The sequence below is a fragment of the Camarhynchus parvulus genome, chromosome 5 (genome assembly GCF_901933205.1).
Source record: "Camarhynchus parvulus chromosome 5, STF_HiC, whole genome shotgun sequence".
In the NCBI taxonomy this organism is placed as follows: domain Eukaryota; kingdom Metazoa; phylum Chordata; class Aves; order Passeriformes; family Thraupidae; genus Camarhynchus; species Camarhynchus parvulus.
This window is the reverse complement of record NC_044575.1, coordinates 17,942,718-17,968,739: the sequence shown is the minus strand read 5'-3', so window position 1 is coordinate 17,968,739 and position 26,022 is coordinate 17,942,718. Positions and strand designations below refer to the sequence as shown.

The window sequence follows — 26,022 nt, the reverse complement described above, 5'->3', positions numbered from 1 at the left end:
GGGAAAAAAAAAAGATCTTTTGCATGTAGATGCCTTAACAAGTATGGAGGAAATGTATTTGAAATACATGAATGAGTTTGTGTTCTGTACTTTGAAAGTGTTTGAAAGATGTCTGTCTTTGAAGTAGATTTTATTATGCAAAAGTGCAATTTTCTTGGTTCCAGATGTTCCAGAGAAAGTCATACAGTTCAATTTTTATACAAAATAAATGGGTATTAATTTTTTAATTTAATGGCAAACCATCTGAATGCTAGGGGTCAGATTCTAATTAGACTGTGTGCTATAGAATTTGATTTTTATTTTAATTTTCATCTTTCTTTATGTCTTTGAGGGAAACTTGACATTTGACATTTTCTTTAATACAATATTAGAAGTTTAATATAACAGCTGAGAGAGAGCAGACAGGCCATTCCCTGTAAATGTAGTTCAGTAATAAAAACCTAAATATTCTAGGAGGGATATTGAAAAATTAATCTCTTCAGAGACATTGTGCAGTGTCAAAATTCACTGACAGAGGGATCCACCAGGTCATGAGAGGGTGGCAGTTTGTGTTTGGCTGGGGGCTGATGAGAGTCTGTTGCATGAGGTAAGTGCTCCTTGCAGATTTTACTTTCTGTAGGATCAACGTGCCGTGGTTGAAATGCTGATAGCCCTCGAGTGGAGAAGAAATGTTCAGCTGTGGAATATATCTTGCAATATGTCATATGCAAAACTCATAGGATCAACATGGTGCTCAAAATTGTTTTGACTACTAAGGTAAATCCTAGCAACTAAATATTGATTTTTCAATTGACACAGCAGAATATGAGAATGTGTCAGGTTCAGCTAAATTCCTTTTATGCAAGTATCTTAGCAACTGTTGTATACAGTTTACACCTGTTAGGAATATTCATGGTGAAAGAAGTGATTCTTTTAAAATGTTTACAGATTAGAAATCTTAGGAGATCAGAGTAACAACTTCAAAAACATTTTTTGCAGGATGACAAATTATGGAAGCTAGGACTGTATTTTTCTGTTGCATACCTACAGCACTGGGGCCAGTAGGCAGTAGCTACAGCAGGAACCTCTCCAGAGCTACATTTTTAAAGACAATGTGATCACATGTGGGAACATTTTGTGTTGTAAAAGGTATTTTTCATCTGCTGTGTCAGGTGATCACAGAGACAGAGTTTCCATGGAGGCACCTCACTCCCTTTAGCAGCCAAGTGTGTGAGAGGGACAGGCCCAGGAACAGAGAGAAGCTAAATGTAATCATGGAGTTGAATGAATATTGTTGCATCACATGACAGGTTTTGGAAGGAGGCTCTCTGAGGATGGCAAAGATTTATCTGGTATTTTGAATGCTGGTGCTTCCCACAGACTATTTTGGAAATTATATGGACAGCTATAAGATTTTCATTTACCTATACTGTCTCATGCATAATGTAAGGAGAAGAAAAGATGATTCATATTAGTAAGCCTGTAGCTTTCATCACTCTCAGATGTAACTTTAATGAGATAAAATGAAGTTTCATCCTGGAACAAATTGATTTAACACTTTCTGGTCTTTAAAGAAACTTACACTGTGACTTCACAATAGTTACATTCAGTTGACTTTTCTAATTATTGATTTTCAGCATGAGAAGAGGCTTGCAGCAAACATCAGGAAAGCTTTGTTTTATTAAAAGCAGCTTATCTATGTATATTGTACTGTAAATCTTCTTTTGATGTTCAGAACTTTCCTTGGTGTTGAACTCAGGTTTTTTAGTCTAAAGCCCAAAACAGAAAAAAAACAACAATGCATGTATTTCCTGGGCATCTGAGAGAGCAATGCTTGGTATCTATGATTAATTTTCCTAACCTATTATTGGTGCACTGAGAACAAGAAGTTTCCTCTGACAAAAGCAGGTGTTGGGTTTGGGTCCTACATCTGCACAGCAGCTGCTGCAGACCCACAGCTGTTTATCTTACAGGCCTGGGGTATGGTTCTTGTGAGCCTTGAAAGCATCTATTTATCTGGCTCCATACCAGGAGATGAATCCCAAATCATTCTTTGATTCTGTGGTATTTACACTGCTTCACAGCACCCTTATCTTGTCAGGGCTCTTTCTGTTTTCTGCTGCCATCCTGCTGCCGTTCTTTTGCATGTGGGGAATGCATTAAACTGTTGTCAGCCTTTTCTCTACTTCAGATACACAGAAAAATCACAAAACTTCTAACTTGGTGGGGTTTTTGTTTCCAACAAATAATTGAATTCTTTGAATACCGCTGGTTTTGAAGAGAGAGCAGCACAAGGTGGTTAGTGGATTATACTCTTAGAGAAGTCAGATTGGCACTGGCAGCAGAGACAGAATAATTCAGACCCCTTTGGAAAATCCTGACCTCTCTCTGTTGTCCTGTAGATTTCAGTCAGCATACCAAACCAAGGAATGGATTCTCTTTAGTGTGAATAATCCCATGTAGTTAGAACTACTTACACCATCAGAAAAGTATTTTACTTTTCATGTGATAAAAAGCAATGGATATGTAGCTTGTATACTGGTAAATTATGTAGAGATTTTCTTTTAAAATTGCTTTTGAAAAGCAAAAGTCCTCCAGAATAAGCTTGTAATATTGTCCATCATTATCAGAGGCATATCTTCTGCCATCTAGTAATAATGAGAGCAAGAAACAAACAATTCAGGAAAACTATTCCATCAACACAGCACCCAGTTGAAGGTAACAGGTATTAGACTACCTGCTGTTGGTTTTCTGCCAGCACAGATGATGCAAAAGTGTGGAGAAGATTATCACTTGCTGCAATTCCATAAAGTTTTTCTGACACCTGGGACAACTGTAGAAGAATCATTTACTCCTTATCCTGGCATTCAGTGTCCCAGTGAGAAAGAAGCAACTGGAATTTGGCATTATTGACATCTCAATTTAGCCAAAGATGATCCTGCTTTGACAAATAATCCCATGGCTGGTTAAATTCACCTCAGGATTGATGTATATACATCTTCAGATTTCAAGTTGAACTGCTCCAAGATCATTGTAGTAATGTCTCAATCTAGAATAAAACTTCTTAGGCAAGACTGACTAACTTCTGAAAAACCAGAGGATAATAGAGTATTACAGGGGTGGCTCCTGGATCACCACTCACTCCTTGAAATCATTCCTGAGATATTATACATAAATCTTAAAAGTCAGCCGTAGGTCAGATATAATCCACAGTCTCTAGAGCAAATGCCACCTGAATAATATCTGAAGTAGGTGTAGCATTCTCTGTTCTTTAAGTGACTTATTAATTCAAATGTCTTGGTTTCAAAGATATTTTTAGAAGGACTGCCTACTCAGTGACATTCTGTTGTCAAGCAGCAGCAAACTTCCCATTCCACTCAATCATTACTCACAAGCCCTTGTCTTTTTTCAGTTAATATAATAATATAAGCGTCTTCTTATATGCTCTAATGTAAGACGAAGGCTGCATACCATTTAGGTTCTTTTAAGTATCTGTAAAAAATAGGCTACCTACTTACTTGGTAGCCTTAAAAGGCCTCGGAACTGGTGTTTGAACCCTGCAATGAGGTGCATATTTCTGTTTCCTGGTAAAAGAACAGGTAATTAATTATGTTTGTCTGGTTTTGAAGGCTTGACTACAAGCAGAAACATAAGAAAAAGGGTAGGGTTTAGCTGTGTGCTAATCTTACCATTCTGTGGCATCTGCTGGCACTCCCTTCTGTCACTCAAATGCTGCCCAAGCATTTAACCTGTAAAACAGCTGAAGATCATAAAATATCATTTTAAAATATCAGAAGATCATAAAATCTCAGTTCAGGCAGTCTTGGTCCTTCCCAGATTTTTGTCTCACAGTGTTTGTGTGCAGATGAGTTTGTGAAAATTCGGTGTAAGACACTAAGCTACTTTTGTGATTGTGTGCCAGGCTCCATTATATCAGAGTAGTTAATGGTAGTTGACCCCAGGAGATCTGGAAATAATCTGTACCTGAAAGAAAAAAATCACAACACAGAAGTTGACTAAATGTCGGGCATTCCCCATGTGTTTGAAGGATGTTGTGTGCTGATGTGCAAGGTGACACTGTGCAGTGATAGGACACTTGTAAATAGTGAAAATGGGATCACTTTCTATGTCTTAACTGCAGCAAGTGAAACTCAGCACAGCTTACATTTTTATTTCTCAGTTAGCCGGCCTAGCAACAGAGAAAATACTAAAGGTGAGGAAAATACAGGAATGTCTTCTTCCCAAATTTCCCACAGAAGTGTTATCTAGCTGACGTTCTGAAAATGAAGAACTTTTTTCTTTCTTTCCTATCTTTTTTTAAGCAAACTGTAGTGATCTGTAGCAACTTGTCCAAACAAGCTCCCATAGGTCATTTCACTCACAGCTTTGATAATTTATTAAAAATTTAATCTCGTTTAACTCCATCCCACACACTAATGATAACCTAATTATTACGCAGAATTGGCAGGACTTTCCTCAGTATCCACTCATGAATTCTTCTTTAGGTTAATTCTCTTTTGATACCCTTAATGCTGGATTGAAAAGGGGTTGATTATGTTACTGTGATGGATACAGAAGGAACATCAGATGAGTTATGACAAAGGAAGATACAACTTTTTAAATTGGTTTCTGTGAACTAGCTATTTCACAGCATCTCTATTGGGATGAGCATTTCAGGACAATGAGAACTCTAATAACATAATGTGGCACGATACCAATGTATTCACTGCACAGAAGAAAGATGTGGCATTTACCTATACAGAATATGCTTTTATAAGGAAAGAGCCAAGGGCATTCTTTAATCTCTGTCAGAAATGTTGCATCCTGAATGAACTCCACAGAGCTGTCGTTTCATTTAACCTTTTCCAGGTAGGCTAATTTGAATATGTATAGGCACAGTGATGAATAACATTTGTGTTAAAGGAGAAGCCTCTACCTGAGCAGTTGCACACAGACCACCACAGAACTTTACCTGCTGTGACCTGAGTCCTTTTGCACTTCCTCCTCTTATGGACTTGACCCTGGGTCCCCAGGAGTGAATCCCAGGCACTGGATTTATAAAAGTAAATAATTTAACAGCGTGGTACAGCAGCAGGTCAGGTCAAGTTGGGTGCCTCTGCAGAGGGACCCAGAACAAAGAAATAATTAAGGCAATTATACCCTTATAACTCATGTACCTCCTCTGCTCTTCAAGCATTTTGCATGCACCTCTTGGTGGAATGGCAATTTTTGGTCTGGGGTCTTTCAACACCTTGTTGGATTTTTTTTTCTCTGTGCTCATGCAGGCAGGTCATACCCTGTTCTTGTCAAGTTACAGCTCCTGCTGATGGTTACAGCTCCCTTATCTTCTTGCTTGTGCTTCTGGTGCACCTGCTTGCTGGTAGAACATGGGAAACTAAAAAAGCCCTGGACTCAAGATAAACATTACTTAGCAACAACCAAAATGTAAGTGTGTTGCCAATTTCCTTCTCATGCTGAAGACGAAACACAGCACTGTACCAGATAGTGGGAAAGTTAGTAAGAAAATTTACTCTGTTCCAGCTGAAAATATATCTAGATTTGATATCCTCACACCTAGAGATATCCTCACAGTTTGCTGCCTAAGGTTTGAGCAAATCACAGTGCTCCTGCTGAGCAAGTAAAGCAAAGTAACAGTATTATAAATCTGTGTAGCTCATTCTACTTAAAACTTACTTATGCTAAACGTTTCTTATTTCTCAACATGTGGGCAGCTCTGTCTTATTGACAAGCACAGGGATTATGTAAGCTCACTGTTACTAAAAGCAAAGGACTGAATTTGGTGGGCAGAGGAGTTTTTGGTTTGTGCCATCGCTGAGTGAATCCGTGCTGTGCAGCTCTGCGTGCCCAGTGCTAAAGTCTGCCTCTGCCTTGCCCTGCCTAAATGGTGTTTATTCTTGCTGCAGCTGGCACTGCTGAGAATGAGAGGTCCTTGTTCTGAGAACTAGTCATGGAGTTCAAGTTCAAGTGTTGGACACCCCACAGGCAGTCTGGTTTCTCCCTGTTTACAGGCTTGAAGGCCATTGTTACCTCTTCGACAGAAAGAGGTATTGTAAACCTTAGAGTGGTTAAAGCCAGGATCTTTGAATGGGTCAAGGGAAGTCACAAGAAGGAAAAAAGGTTACAAAATTATAATTAAAACTTTTTTTAAAAAATATGATTGAAGAGAAACAGCATATGTGAGGTCTTTTTAACGAGAAAGAAAAAAGGAAAACCCCATTTGATAAAGTAGACTAAATGCTGTCCTGTTATATGCTTAAGTGAGAATCTCTTTGTACCAAGACAAAAGAAAATTGCTGTGGGTCAAGGTAGTGTGATTTACTTTCTTTCCACTGACTTGCTACCTTTAGCAGAGATGACAAGCATAAAAGTCACATCATTGCAAAGTCTGTTTCTTCAGACTAAATGAACTCCCTCACAAATGGGCAGCAATTTGTGAGTTGAGTCCTTTTGGTGAAGGGTGCATGAAGAGCATTCACTGACCATGGGTTAGACAGCCAGCAGATGAGTGAACTATTACTCACATGATTCAATAATCTAACATCACAGGCAATTGATGCAGTCCTTCTTCTTCATTTGGTCAAGGATAAAAGGCCTGATTTTAAAATTTTAGTGAAGGTAGTATCTAGTTGTGGGAATAGTGCCTTGACTTTACTTTGACTTTATAGGATGATTTAAAAGTCTGGGCCCAGAAGTGATGGTAAAATTTAAATTCCTAATGTTCCTTTTGTTTCAACCTGTGTAGAACACTGTGCTGTAAAGTCTGCCATGGCTAGCAGGGTTTAAGTGGAACGCAAGAAGAATTACAGATCCCTTGTGAAATGATGTGAAATAAATTTTAGATTGCATTGCAATAATGTTCTTCAAGTATCATCTTAGAGTAAGTGAACCCTTGTAATGAAATTTCTTGCCTACATAATAATTGCTGAGCTGTGTGATTAGAAACTAAGTGTCACTTTGCATGTGTCACAGTCTTTATTCTGCATGAAAATAGCGCACATCCATCGTCTGGAAATTTTTTTCCATCCAACTTTAACACCAAGGTGTTCCTTGGAGTCCACAGACATATGCTATGTTTTAGAACAGTGTTCTAAATCAGCAATGTTTCTATTGATTTATGTGAATGATCGGACACTTGGTTTATGCCTGGGACTGATACACTGTCTACAAGCCCAAATATCCAAATTTATTACTCTCTAAATCAATAGGTTTGCCTTACATAAAACAGATGTATATAAATAAATACATATTTTTTTATATACATAGGATTTTTTTCTTGTGCTTTTAATCACCTTTAAGCTCAGCAATAACAAAAACAGCTCTATATTAGTGATAATAAAAAGTGACTTGTGTTCAGCAGAGATTCAAAGCACAGCCTCAGCCTCTGGGAAGAAAACTAACTATACCTCAACTCAAATCAGAAGAAACTATAGGCTTACTTATTTCTAATGCAAAACTTATGAGTGCTTTTTCCCTGTTATTTCTCACTAAAACTTTAGCAATTTACCCAGACAGCCACTGCACAACTCGTGTGGAATTTATCACTTGACTTTACTCCCATGATGTTCTTAATGTTCTCCGTGCTCCTACAGGAGCATTTTTAAAGCACAGTTTACTGGCAGTGGGTATCACCAACCCAGGGCATTTTCCTCTCAGCCAGTGCACAGTGTTCTGCTGGAAGTTTTTACTTCCTCATTTCCAAAGGCTCTTTGTAATTCTCATTCTTAGAAAATCAGACATCTCTAGAGTTAACCCTGCTTGCCTGAGCTTTTCCATGAAGAGCACTATTACCACCTTGTGGCTATTTAAGCCATCTCTTGCACTCAGAAGAATAGTGCTGGGGTGCATTGCAGCCTTCTAAATTGTCAGCCTTCTCTGCTTTATCTTTTCTTTCACCTGCATGCACAAAATCTAGAGAACTAAAGCATTAAGAACAAACAGCCCTAATATGTTCTACATAATATTTTTAATTGAAGGGGAAAAAAAAACAACAACCAAAAACCAAAAACCAAAGAAAGCTGTAAACCTTGATCCTCCAAATATGTGAAACTTCTCTTCTGGAAACCCTTCCCAAAGTTTAGCAAGTTGTGGTTTTTTACCTTTAGGAAAAACGTCCAACACGGTTGTGAGACAGGGCACAGTAACTCTCCTGAAACTTACTGGTTTAGTAACAGCAAAGGGAAAAATTATTCCCACGTTCATGGTCAACAAAGTAAGTGCTTGGTAGAAAAGGCAGAGCTGAGCAGAAGGTGAGCCAAGGAATACAGTGTACCTGTCCCCTCTGGTTGTGATTTTGCTGGCACATAGCACAGGGAGCTCAGAAGGGGAAATGCCATAACCAAAACCTGAGTTCTGGCCCTTTTCAGAACTTAAATGTACATTCAGTGTTCATCCTTTTATTCATACCTTTCCTCTTCTAAAGGAAGGTCCTTCCTGCTACAGGCTATGATTTCAGCTTTTTATGTGATTTTAGGATTATTAATCCTAACAGGAATTGAAAGTTCTGGAGAAGTTTTTCCCAGTCTGGATAGCACAAGGGTAAGGTTTTCAGAAGGCGGTGCAAGTCCCTAGGACAATTTTAAACATTGTGGTGCCAAAGTCTTGTAATATTTCAGAGGAAATTCAGGTGTTGCCTGCCTCACCCAGCCTGCTGCCTGTGTGAGGGCCCAGCACAGCCACACCTGCCTGGCTGTGCCTGCCAGCCCAGGCTGTCCTGTGTTGTGTGGCCCAGAACCTGCAATCACCTTGCTCTGCACTTGCCTTGACACTTTCCTGGCTGGTTTTTGCCCTTGAGATGTTGAGTTCATTTTATTTGCTGGATAACATCACATTTTTGCTGGGAAATAAGTAAACCAATAGTAACACAGACAAAACTTTGATAGCATAAGTTATTAGTGTTCTCTATGCTTTCGCCTATAGAGGGCATTTATTTGGCACCCTAAGATTAAGACATGTATAAAGTCGAATTTTTAACAGCACATAAGTTCTTGCGTTAATAATGGCTCATATTGCATATAACTAATTAAAATTTCAAATCTTGTTGGTAATTCAATACTTGACTTCCTTGCACAGTTTAAAATCCATTATTACTTTAATTCTTCTGAAGAATTTACCGCAAGTCTGTCAACAGATGTGACTCCACAGGAATTCACAAAAGGTAGTGTGTCACCCTAGTTTTTTAAGATTTTCTAAGCCTTCTGATATAAACATTCTTGTAGTGAACTGTTCCAGACACTTTCTGTAAATAACTGATTGTTTTGTCTTCTTTTATAGAAGAAGAGAAAGTTGATAGACTACTAGTTTGACCAGTGTCATTGGAGAGGTGTCCCTATCACCCTCCAATCCGCTGTCACTTTTGGAAAACTATAAATGTTAGAGTCAGAGAATAAACCTCCTCTTTCTTGCTTCACCTAGAAAACCGTAGTGTGCTTGCATTCTTGCGTGTCCGATAGCGACAGTAGTGTGGTAAAAAATATTAGGCTTTTTTTCCCCACAAATGAAAGCCTCCTTTCTGTCTGGCTGAGGTGAAGAATAATGCTTATGCTTAATAACTACTACAAATGATAGAAGGAAAAAAAACCTTACATCTTCCCTTTATCCAGTTAGCAATATCTGGCTTATCAACACTGTCCCAAATATTAATTTTTGATAATTACTATCTTTTATGCTAAAACATAACTAGAATGGGGGGAAGAAGATCAAAATAATGATTAACATGACAAAATTATTATGTCTAATTAAACAGATGGTTGAGGGCTCTGGTGAACAATAAAATACCCTATATAATGTGCACTGCAAAAGGAATTCAAATAAAAATGGACTAGACAGCAAAGAAAAATGTAAATATTTTGGGAGAAAAAGTCATATAGTTTCAACTACATGAAATTAAGTAAAATTTCACAGATATGAAATAAATAATGCACAGATAGAATATAATTTCTTTAATGGCTAGAATCAGTAGATGGTTCTGATAGCACAAAGTGACAGTAGGAATTAATGAACAACATGCTTTGCAGCAGGTGGAAAGGAGGAGTATTGTTGATGGAATAAGGGTGACTATAGTTTAATTTCTGAAATTTCACCTTTTGATAAGGTCTGAGATTTGTTGAAATTATTTTCTTTTAATAACATTGCTGCACTGGATGAAGTCAAACCTTAGCTAATATAGATAAATGTACTTTCAAGGTCAACAGTACCACTGCAGTTAGTTTCATAGGTCAGGATTTAGCCCTTCTATGTTGTATTTCATGAGCTTTATTTTTAAACAGTGGCTGAGTGGGTAATCAGCAGGAAAGCCAAGCAGGGATAATTTGCAAAACCGTATTTTGAAAAATGGTACCAAAATGTAACATTTAGCTGTAAAAAGATGGTTATTTTTCCTCTCTGCTTCTACTGGATCTCTAAGCCTTAGGGCCAGGGTTCATTCTTCTTGAATTGAAGAAGGAAATCCAAATGTCTCATTTAAAAGGTTGCTCTGGATTCAGAGCCAGTGCCCATGCTCTGCTAGCAGGGAGCAGATGCAAATTTCATTTTTCAGAACTGCCCTCTTCATTTCCAGAGCCCAGAGTGCCCGTGGAGAGCCCTAGCAGCAGTTAATCTAAGTGTCCTCAAACTCAGATTTGCAGAAAAGATGCATTGAATTCTCACAGAAACCTTTGGAGAATACTTTAGTTAGAATACTTTATTACTTTACTTTTAATTGCTGCAGAGAACAATAGATATGAAAACGATGAGAAAGCTAATGATTCCTAAATCTACTATCTTTTAGATCAGAAGTTGAAGAAGAATCAGGTAACATAATCAAATTGCAGAAAGATCTTAGGGAAGCAGGGTGTGATTCCCCTGTGCTGTCATCTGAATAAATAGTAAGCAAAGAATACTCCTAAAGATATGACATAGGAACTTACATTGATGTAAATAATTGAAGCATCCGTTTTAGATTTTGTCAAGAAATGCTAGCTTTAATATTGATAAATGTAAATTATAGCCATAATGTGCATAAATCTGATCAATTATTTTCCAGTACAATGATTTTTAATATAATAGAATAATTTCAATGAAATGCAATATCTCGTGAACATTTTGAAGGGGAAATTATAGAAGCATTACATTCTGAATTAATTATATTTGTGTTGGTAAGTGATACATAGGCAACATTTATTTCAGAAGCTGTAAAAGAATCCAATCTGAATGGTAACAGGTATTTTAGAATTTCTCCTCTGTCAGACATTCTGTATGAGACTCATGTCTCCTAGCACTCAGATAGGCTGTATGATTTATATATACTTAATTAGAAAATAATCTGTGGAGATCAATTAAATTAGAAATGCATAAGGAGAATCTCAAGGGAATTTGATAAAGTTTTGGGGAATGATTTTTTTCTGCACTGTTTTTGCTCCTTTACAAGCAAGGAGATAAAATAATTCACATCTTCAGTTCAGCTCTGGCTTTTCACAGCTCAACTCTGGGAGGCTCTGAGTGTGGCACATGCATTGACAAATGTCCAGTGCTCTGAGGTAATAAAAACCTTAACAACTTGCTATTTGTACACCCAGCTACTGAATCTGGGTAGTAAAGGGACCAGTGAGGTGTAGTTTTCTATGGCTGGGTCACACTCAGTCCTCATACAATTGGGTATCAGAATTAGTATTTGCATTTATTTAAAAATAAGTGATAAACCACCAAATAGTGACAGAAGTACTGCACCATTCATGTACTCTGTGAATTGGTGAAAAATTGTTCTGCTAATAACACTTGAGTCTAAACTTTCTTTTAACCCTTTTAAACTCAGAAAACTCCTGAGGTAATCTGTATTCTGGACAAACTGCAAAATACTTCTCTAACTTGCTTCCATTTTGTGTCACATGTCATGAAATAATTTTAAAATACTTTTGCCACTTTTTCGGGGATTTATTAATGTGTTTCTTCACGTGCTATCTCATATCATGTCTTCTCATCTCTTTGGAAACACAAAAGAGCACTTAAGGATATGTCAGAATCCTTTATGAATGGACTCACACCCAGCTTCTCTCTGACCTCAGGCAAAAAGATCTGTAGTTTGAACCCTGGTAACATTAAACCTGGAAGCAGAATTCTGGCAACCCCAATATCAGGTCTCATCAAACATCCTCAGTACTCTGAGTCCTACCTAATTTTTCTATGCTAATGTTGCAGACTGACCTTTCCATGAGCAGACAGGTGGGAAAATACATGTATCCTGTCAGCTCCCTGATGGCTTCCTAATCTGAACAGACTCTTCTGTGCCACCTGTGGCACCAGAAATTCCCCCTTTTATGATGAACTGATTTGCATTTAAATAAGTTTTAATGAGACTACCTGGCAGGTAGGTGAAACACTGTACAAAATTATAGGGTTTTTTTTGTTATAGGTAGTGCTCAGAATTCAGTATTTCTCCAGAATTTTTAGCCAAATATAAGTGATTTCCATGTTTCTCTTGTAAACTGGCATCAAATGCTGTGCAGCTGAAGGAGCCCTGTTTAATTAATCCCTGGATCAGGTTCTAAGGGTTGTTTTATAGCTCTGTGCTCTCATGTCCCTAATTTGGTCTGAAAAAAAATTAAACATTTGGAACTTGAAGTACTTTTCTTCCATGAATATAACATGGTTCTGTTTCAGAACCTATGGCTTGCACAAAGTCCTCTGCCACAATTTCATCAGAAGATGTATGGAAAAGCCTCCTGGGTTTTTCTGGGTGTGGAGTTTAAAAGTGTTACTTGATAATTTTATCATCATTTGGCATTTAATCATTATATCTTGGGTTACAAGAAAAAGCACTTCTAGCACAACATTTAAGATTCTCATCTCCCACCTATTTAGTTTCTCTGTGTATGAAAATCACTGTAAAAATATTTGTCACTTTTCCCTGTGTTTTTTCTGCCCTGACAGGGATTTTTCCTCTGCAGGGAAAAAGTTCTCCAGAACTGCTGTTGGTATCAAAATTGGGATATTTTCATTGTGATTCCTACTATTCCCTTTGGCTTTCTATCCACTGTAGAGGTTTAAAAGAACATTTTAGAGGACTGTGTCCAATGAATCTGAGTTATATTTCCAGACATAATTTGGAGCATCAGTATGCGTATGTAAAATTAGTTGTTTTTCTCTGCGTACATAATTTGCTTGCATCAGCATTTAATCTCATCTTCCATTTTATTGTCCAGTCATTCAGCATCATGCAAGCCTTCTGTTCATTGTCAGAGTTAAATTTGCATGAAGGGTAATTTCATATCACTGGCAAACATTACAAGCAATGTTTACTCTTTTGGGGTTTTATTATTTGGCTTTTGTCTGTAGTGTAAATATAAGTTTGAGCTAATCCTACACAACAATGGAATAGAAAATATGCAAAGAAGCAATAAATGATACTATGAGATGGAAAAGGGGATTTTTTATTCTTATTATCTACTGAAATGTCACATTCTTTTATTGTCCATTTGCCCCGTTGAAACTTATTGTTTTCAAATTGTGGATTAAAGGACACTGGACACTTTTATCAGGTGTTTGTCCAAGAGGTTCATTATGGAGATATTATTCCAAATAAATGCAGAACTTATGTTTGAGAGGAGGTGATTTAAGACATACTTTAAATAAAATGAGTGTTAATAAAATAATAATGTTACTGAAATTGTGAAATTAATCCAGAAGAATCGATCCAGAAGAACTCCGTACTGTGGTTTCCCCCTTTCATAGTTGTGAAGATAAGAGGCATTGCAAGGGTGAAAAAACAAGGTGAAAATTTTACCTGTGGCTATTTCAGAATATTATCAATGTGTGTTTGAATGCAGAAATTATTAAATGAAAGTATGTGGACTGCTTTTGGTAATTAGTTTATAATAATCTGGTTTCTATAATATACACATATAACAGTGCAGCACAATGTCAAAACTTGCGAGCCTCCCTGTTTAGACAGTGCTGTAAATCTTCCTGATCCTATGAGCTTTCCACTGTTTCAAATAATCTCCAATGTCAGAATTTTGAATAACCATTCTAACAGGATGACTCCAACTCTAAGGAGCTGAAGGTATACTAATTGGATCAAAGTAATAACTGTTTCTAATTCTATCCCATTATTTCTAATTTCTTATCCTTTTCGAAAAGGAAATAAATTCAATGCTAAAATGAAGTTCCTTTTATTTGATCATAGATTCAGCTGCTTTGCCAGAGATGGATTGCTTCTGAGTTCTCCAAATAGATCCTGGATTTTAGCAGTCAATGAGCCAAAGTCCATGGAAGTCAATGAAAAGAAAACCTCTTGATTTTAGTGAGGTTATTTCAAGGTTATATGAGAAGTGTGGACGTTACTAGTGGAAATGAGAGTTTGGACTTACTGAGCTGTACTAATGTACAGAGGTTGAATTTCACTCTATTCTTTTTTCACATTTTGGGAAGCCCATAAATTTACCAAATACTGTTGAACTAGCAGCATGCATATGAGCAGTGTATACTTCTTCCATTACTCTGAAGAAACAAGAAGAAATCCAGTAAAACATAGTGTGAAGGGTTTGCTCAGAAGCTCGCTGGATCTGGTATGAAGTGTATTTTGATGCTTTGGAAAGCGAAAACAGCAGACATGAGATCAGAGGCTGAGTGATTATCACAGGAAGAGCACAGCCTGAGTGACAGGGTGGCTTGGCTGGGTGGGTACAAAGCACACACTGGTGCCTTGGCTTTTAGAATTCTGCTATGCTAAAAGTGAAAAACAGATTAGATAATAAAGGTCTGCAAAATTTCTGTCAGTCTGTGCACTCCAGTGCACGTCAGCATTTTGAAAGGATGATATTTCATTGCACTGTGAAGAGGCTGAAAGTCATCTGAGTATGAAAAACCTTTCTAAGGTTCTGTAACCTCTCAAACCTTTCCTCAGTCATGAGCTGACATTTATTTTGTGCAGACCTAGCATCCTGGTCCAGCACATCAAAGCTGTTTTGCATGGATTAAACATGGATCCAAGTGCTTTGCTAGACTCAGAATAAAGCATCTCATGAAGTATATTTTTAGTCTTGCAGCAGCCAGGAGCTTTTCTTCACTAAGATTGCAGCCCCAGTGTTCTCAATAACATGGAATCCTACACATAGGAATTGTGTAAACCTGCACAGAACACTTAAATCTGAATTGCATCAAGGTATGCTCCAGCCAATGTGCCAGTGGAGTACAGGTGAATAATATGAAATTTATTATGAACAGGAGTTTATGTCGTGTCTGTGAAAATAGGAACAGGGAGTAATGTTTCCTTGAAGCACAGAACTATAGACAGATCTATGACTTAAAATGATTCTGCATGGCAGCACTCTGAAGTTGTTTTTCTGTTATTTAAAGTACCCAATATATAGTGTATATGTTTTATTCTGCTCTAATATTGCAGAGTAGAGATGCAGCACAATCTTACAATTTACCCCAGACTTTCTGTGCATTGTGTGCTGGTATGTACATAATTTTAAAATGAAACAGCTTCATTGCTCTTTATTTTTATTTTATCATTTACCTACAGAAAAATTTTACCAAAGCAAAATTATACACGATGACATTGCAGGAGAGGGATGGAAGGAAAAAAAAAAGCAAAAAAATAATCCAACAAACCAACTAGAGGGCAGGATGCTGTTTACCATTTATCAAATAAATGCAAACCATACTTCTTAACTTCAGGTCATTTTGGTCTTTTGTTTAGAATTCAGTCTAAACTGCAACAAAATAAAAATGCATTCTTCAAGACTGGTTCATTTCCTCTGGTGTAGGTAGCTTGTCAAGTGCTCCCGCCTCTGAAAAACAGGAAAAAAAGATAACTAACACATATGCAAATATGCATATTTATCTTAGGAATTAAGTAATGAAATCCAGTTTCAGTAATATATAATTTTAGTAATATTTTTCTCAACTAGAAAAGACAAATATTTGAACTTGTCATATTTTAATTTATAAAATACTGGGGTTTTTTCCTTTTGAATGTCAATAATCTCTTCCTGATACAATTTCAACATTTCAGACACAGCAGTGACAGAACAAAAATGTATTAATTTTATTATGTCAATTGATACTGCTGGATCCCAGCATCTCATAAGACTTAATATTATCTAATTACAGCTGCCATTCTACATGTTTCTCTTTATGAGAAGCACTTAAAGCTGGAGGGAATAATTTCCAAGAGAAAAATATGAAGGCCACTTTTAGTTATTACCAAGGTACTTCTTAGCAGTAAAAATACTGCCTTTTTCTTGCAGATTAAAATGTATATCTAATGTGAATAACTATTGCCTGAATCTGAATCCCATGAGTGAGGCTTTTCCCTCTTCCCCCACCAAGGAACATATCTAAACCAATGCATTTAATGGAGTAAGGTTTCATAGAAGTAAATGTGTTGAAGGGTTTCTATCATTAAAAAATATGGTATTCACCTGCTTAATTTACAGTTCTGGGTTTGTGTAAGAGTTTTTACTAAGCCTTTCCAATAAATATTGTTAAGAGATAATATGTGACAACATTCTGTGTCTGTTGCATCCTGAGACTACAAGAACTATGTCTGCAAAAACCAGATCTGCAGATTCATTTTTTGTTTTTCATGAGGACATGGTAATACCACCACCTATTTTGAATAAAAACAACTGTTTGTCATTACCATTCTAAGAAGGGAGCCTTTTAAGCTCATTTGTTGCAGGGAAGAATTTGTATTTCTGTGAGATGCTTTTTATTTTCTTGTCTGATTTAGCAGCTTTTAGCCTATGCAGAAGGTGTGTGACTGAGGTTATTTTACACCCTTTTTGCTGTGTCCAAATATTGATTTTACTTCCTAGGCTCACACAGCAGAGTAAAGGAGAGTTTTGGGCTCTTTCTTCACAGTGGTACAGCAAACAAACTACTACTTTGCCCACAGTAAATACATATGCTAATAATCTACTTTAAATACGTGCTTGAATTATTTCAGGCCTTAGGACTAGCTATACAGAGGTTTTGTTTTCAAATGCAAATTCAATTCAATAAACACTGGGTTCACATTTTCAGTAATGAGAATTATTTTCCTTGGGTGGATACAAATAATTCAGAGAACAATGCATCTCAGGTATGCAGAAAATGAACTGATCTGTTGAAAGTCTCCTTTAATAATGAAATTAAAATACAAATGTACATACAGTTCCACAGCATACACTTGCCACGAAGTTGCTCATAATTTGTTGTATACAAAAGTAAGAACATGGAAGTTACTGATTTATTAATTGTCTACTTTTTGAGACAGAAAAATCCTCAAATGTTTGCAGTGGAATAACCTTTTTCTAGCTGTTGTTTTCTTTGCAACTATCTAAAATGGTTTTATACATTTTGTAGACAGTTGTAGAAGAGCTGAAGAGGTTTTCAAAAGCTGAATATTGTGTTTGTTTGGGTTTTTTTTAAAGCAAAACTAATGAAAACTCAGAAGCAGATACATTCCTTCTTCACTGAATTCCATAGTAAAGTTACCATTCGTACAGAACCAGCTGTAAGCTCAGCATTACAGCTCTTGTCACAACTGTGAGGCTGTACAGAGCTTTTACTTCAGAGCATTCTGAGCTGTTTGCCAACAGCTTAGTGCTGTTTGCTGTTGGCTCAGCTTAGTGTTGTTGCAATTTTGTCTTGCAACTTTATCATAGAATACATGCAAAAAGAGAGATGTGTTCCTTTTGGCACTAACAACGATGGAATGGTATCAGAACTCTGCTACATCTGATCTGCACTGAGCTGCCATTTTTCAGGATCACCTGCACTCTGTGTGTGAGAGTGATGCCAGAGGTGCTGTTGCAAGTCTTGCACACTCAAACCTGCAGCAGATGTGTACACTAAGGGATAGTCTTGCCTCCCCAGTAAATTTCCTAGCAGAAACTGTGAAAGATTAAGAGGTATTCACTAACCTTTCAGATGCAAGTAGGTCAAAAATTCAATTACTGTGCGCACAATGTTTTCATCAGCCAGGGGTCTTCCAAGGCTCCCTGTGAAACAAGCTGGCTGTTACTCACAGTTAACATGGTTCAAACACATCATATGAGATACTGTGGCTAAGTTAATGAGTACTCTGGGGAGGGGAAAAATCCCCAAAACTCTCTGAAATTCCTCTTTCCTTAAAATCCTTGATGGAAAACCTCCTTTCACGGAAGGGCAAAGCCCCTATAAGGTAGGTGACTGCAATTCTCAGAATCTAAATCACCCAGCTTTGTATGCCATTGCTGCATTGCAAGCTGCTTTGACACCTTAATGGTTGTGGTCTCTAGGGCTTAAGAGATCTGTTGCAGAAGAGAATTGTCCTCTGTTCCCAGCTCTCTCCCTTGGGTCCACCTGAGCCTGCAGGGATAGGTTAAATTTCAAATTTAGCAAACAAATTCATCGGCCTTACAGAACAGTTAAAAGTTCATTCATGTAGCCTGACTTTGTTCTAAATAAGCCTTTCAAATTACATAGAAGTGATTTGTGGCCCAAAACCTGGGCCTGGGTGTTTTTCTACAAGTCCAGAAAGCTGTTTTCACAGAGGTATCTAATCCAATACACTTGTCTTTGAGCTTGTTAAAATAGCTTTTGGATGCTGTTTTAATGGCCTAATGGGTGCCTATTATTGCACTTTTGAGAAGGATGCTTTCTGCATCTGTAAATGAGAGAAAAAAATATCAGCCAGGAGTTGGAGGAAGACACCTTGCAATTTTTAGGAGGATGGAGAACTGCTGTCTATTAAGAACGAATGTTAATTCAATTTCCCTAAGATGTTTAACTCTCTGCACACAGATGTGGGTACCAGAACCAACAGTCCATTATTACATCACTGAAAACATTATCAGATGGGTCAGAAGGCAGACTGAGCTCCGTAGCACAAATTTAAAACATTGATGAGAGTTGCAAGGGACACGAAGGTTTCTGGTACAAGGAGAATAAGCATTTAAGAATGCATTGAATAGGCTTGCACCTAAAAATTGTCTTCTAGTCTTTGAACTCACACAAAGACATTATTATTATTTGCATTAATAATACTCTTTTACTTGAATTTTTCCTTAGTTTTTATTCCCACATAACCTGCTATGAATTTTATTATTATATTAGTAATATTTTTATCAAGATTTTATTATCCATGTGATATTTATTGGATAAGTATTTTTCCTCCATGATTTGGAAATATTGTACTTATGTATTGCTCTGCTATTTACCTTAATTCTGTACAGTGGATAACTTGCAGATTTCAGTCAACAAACCATTATGATCTTGTAACTTGAAGATTTGACTGATTATGCTCATAGATGGTTGTATTTTTGTTGTGGGCCTTATTCCTGGACCTATTGCTCAGTCCCTAATACAGCTTACAAATTTTTCTAGGTTATCTGGAGATCTTATTAATTTTGCAGTATTCCTTCAAGGAGAGCACAGTCCTTTGCAGGAACTCTTTCACTTTAATAAAATAATATGTCCATATATTGCCTTTTTAGGGACTTTTGCAAATAATCAGGAGAAATCCTTCATTTTCAATTAAAATTATATACTGTTTACCTTATGCATTTCTTATGCATTATATATATATATATCTATAGATATATTTAAATCTCCTTTGGGTTGGAACTCTGCAATAAACTTCAGCTTCAAAGAAACATTTGGTGAGGGAAGAGAATGAAGTTCATAGCAGAGGCAGCCATGTAATTTTGAAGTCTCATCCTGACAAGTTTGGTTGGGTTTATCTGCAATTGTGGAGGCTCAACAGTACCCAGGAAGAGAGTTCCATAAACCCATAAATTCATATTCCTGTAAGGGACCTGGGATATGCACAAATGGCAAAATGTTGCAATGTGATCTCTATTACTGGATTACAAATCCTTTACTTTTACATTGTTTTCAACCAGCCATATGTTGTTTTAACGCTAGTATTTGAGACAGCAGGGTTGGATTCTTTTCCTTAAAAAAAAAACCCAAAAAAACCTACAAAACCCCAAAAAACAAAACAAAACAAACCTAAAGCACAGCACCAAAAAATACTACACACAAACCCCAAAGCCCCACTGTGTAACTGTGCCAGAGCTGAACTGACAGTCCTTCAGAGAGGGTTAACAATTAAGAAATGTATTAATGTTTCTCTTCTCTTTATGAAGTATGCATCTATGAGATTGTAATTAAGCACATGTCCTTTATTTATGAACTTATTTAGTGTTAACTACATTTGCACTGGTCTAGGTGTTATTTAGAATAGGCTCCAAAACCTTTGTTTTGCCCCAAACATGCAGTGATAAATGTACTCAGGAAGGACTGTGGTCACTTTTATCAGCCTAAGGGTGAGATTCATCCCAGCTCACTTTAGATGTCTGCAGAAGGTTTAGTTTCTTCTCAGGAGATAAAACAGGTTTTTCTAGAAGTTTCTGCACCTTATCCTGAAATAGGTGTTCAAAATAAAGCCTAAAAATTGTCCGCTTCTCTTTATAAGGGAGTCCAGACATATATTTGTATTTTAGTGTCATGCAGCTTGGGATGACAAATCCATGACAAGGCTGCACCCTTTTCATTGCCATTTACTAAACTCTGACACATGCAACATCTGAGCATTTTGACTTCAGTTGTGACCAGGTTCTCAGTCTTTTAATGAAGATAAGCCACCTTGCTTAATCATAGGAAATCTTGGGAGTTTGTATTTTCTACAGCCTTCATTACTGAAATACACCTTTATGGGCTCTCTTTGCCAAAAACCAATTAATTCTGGAGCAGCTTGAGTGACATTTGAAATACTTTAACATATGAAAAGAGAAAAAAAGTTTTTTCAAAGCAATATGATCTATTACACATTTAAAGCAACAAAATTATGATACATTTTCCTAATCACTTAGATATTGTAATCTATGACCATACAAAGATCACATTGAGTGGCCAAATGTCATTTTCTTCCTTCCATGTGGTTATTAGGATTTCTGTTGAAATGCAGAAATAGTTTTGTACCAAGTAGTCAATTCAATAGTAAATAAATTACTTAACATAGAAAACAAATAAAAAATGCTTGTTTCCAGATTTCATTACCTGCTTTCATATCCTCATCAGGCGCTGTTTCACGTTTACCAGTGAAACCATGCTTGTCATTAAAAGATCTGTGGTTATCTACTGCATCTGATAAATAAATTAAAAACCAGAGGAGTTAATTGACTCAGTAAAAGCTTATCAATATGACCTGCTGCTTATCAATATGACCTCAGAAAAAGCTGATGAATATGACCTGCAACAAAGGATGATTCCTATTACCCAGTCTTAGATGTAAAATAGAAGTCTTTGACAAGATCATTTCCCCACAGTATTTTTTCCAATTTGCTTCGATCTGCTTTGGGCAAATATACTTCCAGACATTTACAGAACCAGTTAATACATTTAAGATGCATTAAACGTCTTTTCTTTTTTTTTATGTATCCTTATTGTTAGCTCAAAAGAATGAAGAATGTCAGAGTAAGTATGTGTAGTATTTGTCTATATTATGTGTTACTGAGACTGAAAACATAGAAACACTGGTGATGAATTTTGCCACATTCACCAGAATAAATGGTAAAGGGACAAATATTTGGAACAGCTTAGTTCTGCATTTCTTTTCTTAAAACCTGAATTTGTTATCTACATCTGTAAACCAGTACTCCGGTATTTTGAACACCTTGTATATTGATTTTACATATAGTGAGCTGCTAATAGTCTTGAGTTTGCAAGTTACTGTTTTAATTTATTTTGCTTTAATTAAAAAAAATAGTCTTATAAAGTCAAGTAGTGAAAGTTTGTAAAAAGATTTAGAGGTGAAATCTGAAAGACATGGAGAGGTACACGTTTTGTCATTCTGTCCTTGACATCTAAGATGCTGTAAGAATTTTTAACATTTCTGGTGGTGACATATTTGTCATATGAAAATTACAGTTCAGAAGCATCAAATGTGAGCAGATGTGTTTCTGGACATAAGGCCTCCCATCACACTCCTTTAGAAAAGAACAGCTGTCATCTAAGACAACTCGGTTCTATGACAGGCACGTAACAAACATCTAAACAAGTGTTTTCCCAAATGAGTTTGTTCAGTCTTGCAGGCTTAGACAAAACTGCTGTATTCAGAGAAGTGAATAACACAATTTTTGCATTTTGAAATAATGAAAAAAGAAGTGCCTCACTTACGTGGCCCAAGTAGATAACCAGCACTATTCAAAGTCCAACCCCTTTTGTCTTTCGCCTTAAAGGAAAAACCACAAGTATGTTATTGCAGGACCTACACTCAAAAGGACATTCTCCTAGCTGTAAGAGTCTTCTGAAGGCTCAAAATCAAGAAAAAAAAATATTTAAAAAGTAAAGCAAATCATATTGAAGTAAATATTCATGGTGAGCTCTAGCTCCTCCCTGGCTAAGTCTATAGTGTTGTATTGACATCCATGTGGTTTGACCATTTCACACCACGTAAGTGATGACTGCAAATCACTCTTTGGAGGCAGAAATTTCGACTTTATACTAGAAGTTTATACCACCACCTGATAGCCATCTTAGCAAAAAGCAATGCTTTTTTTTATTGCTTGGGTTTTCATTACAACCTCTTCATAACAGAAGCCCATATGTACACCATCTTTTCGGAGGCAGGTGGGACACCCATTCCATTTTGCTCTAGCAACTAGACATTCTTAGTTATAGTATTTTTTTACAAGAGTGCTAGTATTCAAAATCTCGAAATTCTTAGCTGAGGAAAAAAAAAAAAAAGAGGCAAACTGTTTATAGCCCGAAATGGTTTTGGGTGCTGTATCCTTTACAACCCCTACATCTAAGAACAGTGCGCATCCGTGGGAGGTTCGCGGTGGTACCCCGCTCGCTGAGACACGGATACTTACTGAGAAAACCAGCCCGAGTGTTTCCGAGAGGGTGGCACAAAGGATTAGAGACAGGAACAGGAATCCAGTGCACCTCTGCATCTGCAAGAAACCGCAGGGTAAACGCGCCGCCCGTCCCGGGCCGCGGGCTGGGCGGGAACGGGGTGCGGGCGAAGCGGCTCCCAGGGCTGGACAGCCCAGTTCCCGCTGGGAGAAGGGCCGGGGGTACCTTGAGCTGGGCGGTCTGTCCCTCGCAGAGCTGCCGTGGCGAGGCCGGAGGGGGGCTGGTCCCACGGCGGGCTCTCACTGCATGGCCGCGGCCCCGCCGCGCTCCCGCCGCGCTTTATGGGCAGCGCAGCGGCCGCGCCGAGAGCCGAGAGCCGCCGAGAGCCGCCCACCGCCTCCCCCCGCCTCCCCCGGGCCGGTCCCCCGCCGCCCGCTCTAGGAAGGGCAGCAATTACCTCAATCCAATTAGAGGCACTTGGGAGCACGGCGCGGGGGGCCGGGAGCTGCAGCGAGGGCTGTCAGCCTGCCCTGTGCCTGCGCCTCCGCCCGCGGCCAAGCGGGACAGCGGGGGACAAGGGGGGACAGGGGAGCGCACATCGCTTATCAGAGACCCAAGGGGGGACCAGGGAGTGCACATCGCTTATCAGAGACCCGGGCACGGGAGGGTACCTGAGAGAGGATACCTGAGAGAACCACTCTGCTCTGCCCTGCTCTGCTGCCGAGCGCGGCAGCTCCCGGAGCTCACCCGCGGCCCCGCGCCGTCCCTTTGAGCCGTGCCCGATATCCAGCCCCAGGCGAGGAGCTGCTGGAGTCTGTCCTTCCTGCCGCTCTGTGGCTGGGACAGCATTTCTTTCGGGGTTAAATATAAAAGCCAGGGATTTAGCTCTCTCCAGCAACTAGACCGGCTCTGGTCTGTGCATTTACAAGCAGTGGAGTTTCACCAGTTCGCTTATCTTAGTTGTGGTTGCAGCTGGCATCGGGATGTGCAATACTGAATTACAAAGCAGACATTCCAGTATTAGTTCAATTTTTTTCTCCTCTGCTCAACTATGCTTTCTCTACAACAAATTCGTTTATTCACTGCAAGTCCCTCAAATTCATTTCTCTTCCAATGAGAAAACATCAGAGACAGACGTTGCACAGAATAAGTTCTACTTAAAACTCCTTTTCCAGAAACTGCTAAAGAGTCTCTCAAACTTTTGAACAACACACCTATCATTCACTACTTTAAAAGCATTTTTTTTTACTTTAATGCAGAATAATGTTCACAATCCAAACGAGAAGCAGCAGCTGTGTCTTGTATTTCTATCTCCTGCCCTCTTTTGTTGGATGTAATAGGGTTGTAATAGTCCAGCCTTGTCTTTGGGTCTCTGAGCAAAAACTGCTGGGATAAAGTTTATTTTATGCAATTCTTAAATGCTGATGTACATACATGGGAAGCTCAGCTTTGCAGATTTTATTTGATACTTTTTATCATTTGCTGAAGGTGTTCTCTCAGCCATTGCATGATCCTCACAATTCCAATTAGATAGATATGTGGGAAAAGCAATATAATTTCTGCAAAGTGATGTTGTCCTTTACCTTATCAAAAGTGCATTTTTGACAGAAATTCCTTAGCTTTCAGATGTTAACTTCCACTAAGTAATTTTTGGAACATGAAGCTTCTTTGTGCACAAAATGTTTTCTTTTTGTTATATTATTTGAAAAAACCCACAGAAGTTATATCGAGAGATATCCAACTTTGCATTCAAGAAACGTTACAAAAATGCGTTAATTCTGTGAGCTTTGACTAATTTTATTTTTGATGTTCCTGTAAAAGGTGTTTGAAACGTTTTTGAACCAGCCATTTTTATTCTGATTTTTCATCCACAGTACTTGCACCTTCCTGTCAAATTCGAGTGAAATGATCTCTTCATCTCCACTAGAGTCAGATGCAAAAGAAAGCCTTCTTTTATACTGATAAGCTTAATCCATCACTTGCTCATCTTACTTTTTTGTCTAAATCTATCTTTATGTTAGTGTCAATTAAATAATTTTATCAGTCATCTCTACAATTGATGTTCTCATTCCCACAATTTTCTTTCTCAAGAATGCTATTAGTCTTTTTTTATTCCATAGAAGTTTTAAATCTCACTGCCCAGAGAAAAAAAAATTAGCATTAGTCTGAAGCCTGCCTTTCCTAGCTTAGCTTGACTGATGGCCATCTCAGTGACTGCACAGCTTGTTTCCATTGAGGAGACCCTTCAGTGAACTAATTCCTCCAGTGATTTATTTATTGTCTGCCTAATTGTAAAGGCTAAATGCAATTTCCAGTAGCTGTTAGGTTATGCCTAATCCTCACCAGAGGTCCATCATCAGATAAACTCACAATGAAGCTCATCTAAATTCACTCAAGTCAATGGAACAATAAGCATTGATAACAAAACTGTCTCTGGTGTCTCTGAAGTGATACATGACAGACAGGATTGGCTGTCTCACACAGCAAGATGTATATGTAATTTTATAGATGTGATTGTGACTGCATTTCAAAAATAATCAAAAGAAAAACAGGGAAGAATACTGTTTGCAGCCAGGGCAAAAAGCTTTGAAATTTAAGGAAATTATAATATGGATTAAATAAATGACAGTATTGAAACATTGGATTTGGGAAATAAAATGATTGCATTTTTGTCACTGGAGATTTAATTTTGAGAACAAACAATAAATCCTAAGGATTCTACCATGTCTTTAATGATAAAAATGTCTCTTTTTTACAATTGATGAGGCAGGATGGGCCATTTAAATTTTAATTAGCAAAAAATAAGCCACACAGAATTGGCTATCTTGTATAGTAGGAAAAACATTGAATAAAAGTGTATTTTGCATTATATTTTCAAAGGGTCTGGAGTCTGACTCCCTTCACAGTTGAGATTACTGAGAGATAATGAATGAAGCAGGAAAAAGCATGTCTGCTATTTCTGTATTGAAGTTGTTTAATAGGGTTGTTTTCACCAACTCACCAATGAATATGAAAATCAAATATTAGAAACCACTGCAGTCACAGTGATGTCCATCTGCATAAAAAATGAGTGAGCTTTTTTTCCTACTTCTCAGGAAACATCAAGTGTAAACATATTGTTTAAGACCTTTCTCAGGCATGTACACAAAACCTCTAATATTATATGAGCAATTGTAATGAATTCTAGGCTTGGGAGATAAATTATCAGAAAAA

The 26,022-nt window shown here is 37.7% G+C and overlaps 1 protein-coding gene across 1 annotated transcript; it reads right to left on the bottom strand.

The window, feature by feature from the left end:
* Nucleotides 1-15,467: 15,467 nt before the first annotated feature.
* On the bottom strand, nucleotides 15,468-23,171 carry GAL (galanin and GMAP prepropeptide). The gene is made up of 6 exons (XM_030949876.1): nucleotides 23,035-23,171; nucleotides 22,827-22,907; nucleotides 22,129-22,183; nucleotides 21,010-21,096; nucleotides 17,889-17,966; nucleotides 15,468-15,770 (listed from the first exon to the last, which is right to left on the bottom strand). The coding sequence occupies exons 2-6, from the start codon at nucleotides 22,905-22,907 to the stop codon at nucleotides 15,718-15,720; spliced, it is 354 nt and encodes a 117-aa protein (XP_030805736.1). The 5' UTR covers nucleotides 23,035-23,171; the 3' UTR covers nucleotides 15,468-15,717.
* Nucleotides 23,172-26,022: the final 2,851 nt, after the last annotated feature.

Bases quoted from the DNA above. Each gene is read 5' to 3' on its own strand.
- GAL (XM_030949876.1), bottom strand. From the start codon at position 22,907: ATGCAGAGGTGCACTGGATTCCTGTTCCTGTCTCTAATCCTTTGTGCC. The intron at 22,184-22,826 runs GTAAGTATCCGT...TTTTCCTTTAAG, and splicing joins CACTCGGGCTGGTTTTCTCA to GCGAAAGACAAAAGGGGTTG. The intron at 15,771-17,888 runs GTTAGTGAATAC...CCTGTTTTTCAG, and splicing joins GACCTACTTGCATCTGAAAG to AGGCGGGAGCACTTGACAAG.